Source organism: Cebus imitator, unplaced genomic scaffold (genome assembly GCF_001604975.1).
Source record: "Cebus imitator isolate Cc_AM_T3 unplaced genomic scaffold, Cebus_imitator-1.0 Scaffold478, whole genome shotgun sequence".
Taxonomy (NCBI): Eukaryota; Metazoa; Chordata; class Mammalia; order Primates; family Cebidae; genus Cebus; species Cebus imitator.
In genome coordinates, this window is record NW_016107793.1 from 1,067,622 (window position 1) to 1,075,639 (window position 8,018).

The 8,018-nt window shown below is 55.2% G+C and overlaps 1 protein-coding gene across 9 annotated transcripts in view; it reads left to right on the forward strand.

The window, feature by feature from the left end:
- Positions 1-3,401: 3,401 nt before the first annotated feature.
- LOC108292152 (histone-lysine N-methyltransferase, H3 lysine-36 specific-like) overlaps positions 3,402-8,018 on the forward strand; it is a 42,442-nt gene continuing 37,825 nt past the window's right edge. Inside the window, exons 1-2 of one of the 9 annotated variants that reach the window (XM_037732909.1) lie at positions 3,402-3,711; positions 5,651-7,275. In XM_037732909.1, coding sequence (XP_037588837.1) covers positions 5,668-6,654 — 987 coding nt within the window. In that variant the 5' untranslated portion in view covers positions 3,402-3,711; positions 5,651-5,667 and the 3' untranslated portion in view covers positions 6,655-7,275. The other 8 variants (XM_037732912.1, XM_037732915.1, XM_037732914.1 and 5 more) reach the window with 8 other exon arrangements.

Here is an 8,018-nt window from a genome sequence, read left to right on the forward strand (position 1 = left end):
TGAGTAGCTGGGATTACAGGCACGCACCACCATGCCCAGCTAATTTTTTGTATTTTTAGTAGAGACGGGGTTTCACCATGTTGACCAGGATGGTCTCGATCTCTTGACCTCGTGATCCGCCCACCTCGGCCTCCCAAAGTGCTGGGATTACAGGCTTGAGCCACCGCGCCCGGACGAAGAGTGAGCTTTCTACTGCTCAGATGCAGTCATGTCATTATCCTGCTCCCTCACCTTCCATGGCTGCTTACTGCCTTCCAGATAAAGCTTAAATTCTTAAACTTGACCAACCAAGCCCTGCATGGTGAGGCCCCTGTGTCTGTCCCATCCTTGATAGAGACTTTTTCTGCACTCACCGCCCTCCCTGCCCCCGCACATGCACTGCCCATGCTTGGCCATGGTCAGTTCCTCCAAAGACTGGTGGTGTTTGTCTGGGCTCTGCTGGAATCTCTGCTTCTTCTCCTTTTTTCCTGGCTATTCTTGCATATTCTCCAGGACTCCCTCTGGATGTTGATTCCTCAAGGACACCGCTGAGTTGGCTTCAAGGGCCTTCTCAGCTCCTCCAGCACCCTTGGCTTTTCTCTCAATACTCAGTTCTCTGTCTTATTACCTGTCTGCTTTTTCTGCAAGGTGACAGGGAGCCCCTAAAATATCTATGGAATTAATGAAAAGGGGCAGTTCTAAGAGAAAACGGGTCACTGTACATTGGCCAGATGTTCCAACAGGTATCTATTATATGTCACTAGGGTAGGGATTGTCAATAACCATGATTTACAGATGAGGAAACTCAGCCTAAGAGTCCCTCTGCCTGTCATTCAAATTCCTGGGCCCCAGTGGGTGAGCATCATGCTGGGCTTTTCACAGTATTTGTAGACACAGTCCTTTCCCTTCTGCCCCCACTTCAGGAGTCAGTGTCCTTGTGAGAATTTATGGCGCTGTGGATCTTCTCAACCTAGGGCAGGCACAAGTGAGATGCCTGGCCAGTGCCTGCTGGATGGGGAGGCTGGAAATGGTCTGCTGTAGTTGAGACCTCTGTGGCCAAGTTTTACTCTAAGGGTTAGGGAGGGCCCTTAGGGATTACCCCAGAGAAGTCTGAGAGGTTTTCCCTGGGGTCCTGGTCTTCTTCCCAGACCTGTCAGCAAGCAGTTCATCCCCAGCTGCCAATCTCCTTTTGGCCCTCACCCTTCCAGAGGAGCTGGAAGGTGAGATAGAGGGATTCTGTAGGGCAGTGATGTTCAGAGGTGAGCTTTGGAAGAAACAGTTTTCTCAACCCTACTTTCACACCTTAGCACCTTTATTTTATTGTCGTTTCCCCGAGGCCAGGATCTCATCTTTTGTTTCCCCAGCACACAGCACAGTGCCTGGAATGCAGGAAATGGTTGCTGAATGAAGCCATGAATTACATTTCAGTACTCATCAAGTACTCAGCCTATAACTAAGGCTAAGTTAGGCTGCTATCACTGAGACCTTTACCTTAAAGGATCTTCGCAGCCAGTGCTGTGCATTGGAAGTTGCAGATGGGGAAACTGAGGCTCAGGGCGGTTAAGTGACTTGTTCAAGGCCATATGGTGGCAGCTCTCAGGCCCTCAGGATGGTTAGAGGCAAAGTAAAGGACTGGGAGGAGCATTGATGAATTTGGGGCAATTGACAGAGGAGTAATTGTCAGTCAAAATGATTGGCTCAAATTATTAGGTGTGAAGAAGGAATCTGTCAGAGCTTCCCTGTTGAGTCGAATTGCCCAGATGGGATTACCAGGGTAAGTGACCCTAGCAGAACAAAGGACTGGCCGTTGTAGGGAAGGCCCCTGGGGTGTAGACCCGACTTTTCTCTGGTTGTCTCTGGTTGGTCCCAGCACATAGACACCTGCCAACCTGACATTGCACCTGGAAATCTTCAGGGTACTTCAGACTCTTCAACAGAAGGAGTCTCCCTGAGGTGACAGCTCTCTCATCATTCCCGTTCCAGGGGGCGCTTTCAGTCTAATAAAGCCCACTTGCTGTCTTGGCAGGGTCTGCATCTGGCACTTGCAGACATATGCTAACGGCCTGTTGACTTGGGAGCCTCCATCACTGGACTGTGGGCCTTGGAAAGCAAAAGGGTAAGAGCATCTTGAGCTCCATGCCTGCTGGGCCAGTCGCTGGGTAAAGGCAGGGGAAGGAAGGAATTTAGTTAGCCAGCATTGATGTCACACAGGGCAACGCCAAAAATGGCCTTTCTCCTAGGTGGGCTCAAAGGTAACAGAAGGCAGTGAGTAAACAGTCCATTGGGGCAATAACCACGCACATTTACTAAGCCATGGGAAGAATGGTAGTCACGTGGCCCTCGAGGGCGGCGCCCTCAGCTTGAGATGGAATTAACTCCAAATCTAATCACAGAAGGCTTTCTGGAGGAGGCGGAATTTTTACGGCCGTTGAATCTGGCTTTCTCTGAACAGCGAAAATGCGCTTTGCGCCCTAGGGAACCAGGTAACTCCTGAGGTGAGCTTCTTGGTGGGGATCAAACCCAGGGGCGACGGGGTCCGGGCTAGGGGAAAGACCTGGGGGGCTGGAGTCCCAGGTTCGGGCCCAGCTTGGGTTCCCCGACCTGCCCTTCCGCTGTCTTGGGGGATTGGACGCCACGCGGCAGTGTTAGGTCGGTGCTGCGGAACCTATGCAGGATACAGGCCGTGAGGTCCCTGGCGCCCGCGGGCAGGGCACCACAGGCCGAGGGCTGCGCCAGCCGGCTTGTCCCGGCCAGCCGGGCGGTCCCGCGTCCCGGCGCAGTTCCGCTGGGGTCCAGATGCCCGGCCCTCAAGGGCGAGGCGCGCGCTCCCCGGGGAACCGGGCTGCGGAGCAGGCGGCCCGCGTTGGGCGGCGGTGGCACGAGAGGGCCATCTGCCTGGGTGCCGAGAACTGCAGCGTACGCGGTGCGAGGCACGGCCCGTCCCGGCCCCTAGCCGGACGGGCACGCACCTACCCACGCCCGCCGGCGCCCGCTGCCCGAGCCCTAGTGCCAGGCCCCGACCCTGACTAGGCGCGGGAGGAGGTGCAGGGACTACAGGACCCCTCCCCCGGCGTTCCCCTCGCCCCGCCCGAGGCTGCGAGGACCCTTGGGCCCGGGGGTGGTGAGGGAGCTTCGTCCCGGCTGGGCCCGGGCTGGGGACTCGGCCTCCCCGGGCGGGGGCCGCACGGCTGCAGGCCGAGGTGCGGGCGCGCTGTCAGGCTGCAGCCCGGCTCGGTGCTGGGGGTGGGCTCAGCGCTGGGGTCGCCTGGCCTCGTTCTCCCGCGGAGGCCACGCTGGGCGAGCAGTGCCCGGGCGGGTAACCCGACCCGGCTCCCCGGAGCCGCTCACCCCGCACGGCCGGGCAGGGGGAGGGAGAGGGATGGGGGGGAGGGGGAAGGGAAGGGGTGGTGGGTGAGGGGCTGTGGGCACCACAGGGCCGAGTCCCTGGCCCGTCTGCGCTGCTGTAGGGCGGCTGCCTGCGGCGCCCGGGAAGATCCAGACTCTGCCTTGCGGGCGTCGAGCCTGAGGCAGGAGGGAGCTCTGGGGCTGCACAGGCTTGGCTCGGGGAGGCAGACCCGAGCTGCTGCCTCCATTTTGTTTCCTGCTCAGCTTGGTCTGTGGTGGTGGTGGTGGTGGTGGTGTGGGTTTGGGGTGCGGCCGGGTAGGGGGGTTCACCTGCGGCCGCGTCCTCTCGGGGCCTGAGGCCTCGAAGACCCCAGCCCAAGCCCCCAGGTGAGCCCTGCGGCAGGAGGGGGGTTGCCTTGGCCTCGGGCCGAACCCAGCTGGCTGAGGGCAGGTGCCCAGTGGATGGGGAGCCTGGGCTGTAACCTAAGATGGAGGCCGGGACTGACGCGGGCCCGAGCGGGGCTGGCGGGGAGATCGGACAGGCCTCAGCCGGGCCAGGTGCCGCCTGGGTTGGGGTTCGAGACGCGTAGGGTGCAGTAGCCGTGTGCGGCCCGAGGCCGGCGCCGTGCCCCGAGGTAGGTGAGGGGATCGGTATGCCACCCACGACGCCCGCAGGCCCCGACACTCCAAGGAGGCGCGCGAGGCCCCTGGGGAGCCCGCCTCAGGCCCCGCCCGGGCAGCCGGGCCGGCCCGTAGGCCCGGGGCGCGAGCGGGCACGCAGGGGGAGGGGAGGGGGCGGCAGCGGCAGCTCTGCTGATTGGGCGGCGCGTTCGCAAGCCCGACTTCACCCGCCCTGAACCCCGAAGAGTGAGTCGAGGGAGCGCGCGCGCTCGGTGGGGGAAGGGGTGCGCGCGCACTCAGGGCCCAGCCGCACGCGGGCCGGCGCGAGGCGCTCGGTCGCACGCGCCGCCGCGGGGGCGCGCGCGGTGGGGGTGTGAGGAGGAGGAGGAGGCGGCGGCGGAATAGGCCGGGGCAGGTCGCGCTCGCTGCCTTCTCCCCTGAAGAGAGACGCGGGGGGAGGGGGGTGCGGCGAGCGGCCCCGCTGTCTCCCCACCGCTCCGCTCGCACCCCAGTGTAATGAGGGTCACCCCCTCCCCCCAGCTGGCCCGGGAGGGGGCGCGGGGCACGGTAACTAGTACGCTGGGGTGGGCGGCGGGCAGGCGCGAGGAAGAGGGAGGGAGGAGGCTGCCGGACGGGGAAGATGGTGGTGGCCGTGAGGTGAGGGGCTCCGGGGAGGGCCGGGCGCGGTGCGGGGTTAGTGGCCGGCGGCGCTGCAGCCGCGGGCCCCCTCCCCCTCCTCCATCACTACCAGCCCGGCTTAGGCCTAGCTGGCCGGGCTGCCGCGAACTTCCTCCCGGCACGGCCCTTGCCCCGCCGGCCGCCCGCGAGCACCTCGGCCTCCGCCTCCCCTCAGGTAGCAGGCTGCGGGGTGCAGGGCCGGCTGCCCTCCCGCAGCAAACTTTGCTTCCTGCTGAATATTGATGAGTGCGATCGGCTCGGCCGGGAGGTGCTGCGGCGGCTGCGGGAAGGAGCGCGGCCCGGGCAGGCGGCGGCGGCGTCGGCAGCAGCCATGTTTGTCAAGCTGTAGCAGCTGCTGCTGCCCTGACTGGGCTTCGCCGACCGCCTCGGTATCTCCCCCTGCTGCGTCCCGGCCCGTGGGCCCTGCAGCTGCGGACCCAGCAGGCCAGCATTCAGGAAGGCGAGCTCTGGGGTGCAACCGCCTCGGCCGGCTCGCCAGCGGCCTGTGGACCGCCGCTGCAAAGGCTCCGGCTCCGGCGCTGGCTGGGCGCAGGGTGCAGCGCTATTGTGACCGCTGCGCCCGAGCGAGCCAGGAAGGGGGGAAGTACCTTTTTGTGCAGGGTCCAGGAGCCCCCCCTCGGATCCCGCAGCCTTTTGCCTTTGAGAGATCCAGCTGATCAACCCCTCGTGGGGGTCGGGGGGAAGACGATTCCTGTTTGAGATTTGGGAATTTTGACTGCCAGAGGGGTTTTAATTTTGGTTCAGCCCAAGTGTCCACCAGTCTGCAGAGGAGGAAAAAGCGACGGGCTGTTTCTATGTGGCAGGATCGGCCCAGCTTCAGGAAAATGGAGTTTTCAGAGGCTTACTGAGGCCAGTTTTTCATCTCCAGTCGGGGGAACTTTTTCTGCCCGTAGAAGTGCAGCAGAAAGGAATAGAGGCCACTAGGCCTTGAAGTGGCTGCCATTTTGAAGAGTCGAGTCAGATGGCCTATTAACTCAGATTAATTGCTGTGCTTTTTGGATTCCAGGTTGATGCCGGCCCAGGATGGATCAGACCTGTGAACTACCCAGAAGAAATTGCCTGCTGCCCTTTTCCAATCCAGTGATTTTAGATGCCCCTGAAGACAAGGACAGCCCTTTCGGTAATGGTCAATCCAATTTTTCTGAGCCACTTAATGGGTGTACTATGCAGTTATCGACTGTCAGTGGAACATCCCAAAATGCTTATGGACAAGATTCTCCATCTTGTTACATTCCACTGCGGAGACTACAGGATTTGGCCTCCATGATCAATGTAGAGTATTTAAATGGGTCTGCTGATGGATCAGAATCCTTTCAAGACCCTGAAAAAAGTGATTCAAGAGCTCAGACGCCAATTGTTTGCACTTCCTTGAGTCCTGGTGGTCCTACAGCACTTGCTATGAAACAGGAACCCTCTTGTAATAACTCCCCTGAACTCCAGGTAAAAGTAACAAAGACTATCAAGAATGGCTTTCTGCACTTTGAGAATTTTACTTGTCTGGACGATGCAGATGTAGATTCTGAAATGGACCCAGAACAGCCAGTCACAGAGGAGGAGAGTATAGAGGAGATCTTTGAGGAAACTCAGACCAATGCCACCTGCAATTATGAGACTAAATCAGAGAATGGTGTAAAAGTGGCCATGGGAAGTGAACAAGACAGCACACCAGAGAGTAGACACGGTGCAGTCAAATCGCCATTCTTGCCATTAGCTCCTCAGACTGAAACACAGAAAAATAAGCAAAGAAATGAAGTGGACGGCAGCAATGAAAAAGCAGCCCTTCTCCCAGCCCCCTTTTCACTAGGAGATACAAACGTTACGATAGAAGAGCAATTAAACTCAATAAATTTATCTTTTCAGGATGATCCAGACTCCTGTACCAGTACATTAGGAAACATGCTAGAATTACCTGGAACTTCATCATCATCTACTTCACAGGAATTACCATTTGTAAGCAGTTTTTGGTACAACTTAAATATATATTTATATGTATATGTACAGGCCACTTAAAGGGAAACTTGTAACAAATTTGTTTTTGGTTGCATATCAGTTCACAGCTGAAATATTGCTAATCATAAGCTTTTGGGCAAAATTTTGTTTTGATTTTTAAATTTATCTCTATTGTATGAGTTTGATTATTTTAAGCTTTTTCCAAATAACTCTCTGTTGAGGGCAGGCTAATGCTTTTAAGGGCATTCGATTGAGTTCAGATATAATTTCTCAGGATGGTGGTATACATATGATTAAGAAAAAAAACGATGGGTTTTGGCCTGCCAGTATCATGAATGCAGGTGAACCAATTTAGTACTTGGAATTCTATTGCTGTACATGGCAGATTAGTTTTTTACTTGATGACTTGACTCTTGCTTCAGGTTGAAGTACATTTTGAGCACAGATTAAAGTAGCTAAGATGAGGTTTTCTTAGACATTTGTCAAAATCTAAATTAGACTTTTTCTGAACTACCTGTTGTGAAGGTATAGCATCCTTTGCTTTTGATAACTGCCACCATTAGGCCTTTTTTGTTGTTGTTGAGATGGAGTCTTGCTCTGTCGCCCAGGCTGGAGTACAGTGGTTGTTCACTGCAACCTCCGCCTCCTGGGTTCAAGTGATTCTCCTGCCTCACCCTCTTGAGTAGCTGGTATTCACCATTCCCGGCTAATTTTTGTATCACCATTAGCTCTTGAGCTATTTCTAGTTTTATTTTTAATAGAACCCTAACTAAAAGTTTTAAATTTATTTATTGTTTAGAGAGTGGCTTCACCATGTTGTCCAGGCTGGCATTGAACTCCTGGGATCATTCAGTCCGCTTGCATCAGCTAGGACCACAGTAGTTTCAGATTTTGAAGTGTGTATGTGTGTGTGATACATATATATTTTGTGTGTATAGAAATGGAGAGTATCTTATTTGAGTTGCTGTTTTCAGTAATGCTGTCAAGTATTGCTAGAGGGTGGTAAATGAAAACGTTTGTTTTTATTTGAGCTTTGCAGAATTTCTTGACTTCTGGCTAAATGATCAGTTCACTTCTCTTAGCCTCATTTTATTGCCTCTCAATTCTGAAAGTACTTGATTGCTGTAAGATTCCTTCAGCTTTAAATATTAATATTTGATACTGATTTTGTTTCTGCCCCAACACATTGTTGTGGTCATCACTGGTAATATTACCAAAAAGAAATTTTTTTTGGCCAAAAAATGTCTCAGAGATACCATGTAAGTTTTTACAGGAAAAACTTCTATGGTATGTGATTATTTTGAGTTCGTTAAACATTCACTTTACCATATATCCCTGCTGTTCTTTAAAGTTACAGAGGGAGAATGTAGGTGTGTCAGTTTTGTTTCTGTTGATTCCTATCTTATCTTTTTTTTTTTTTTTTG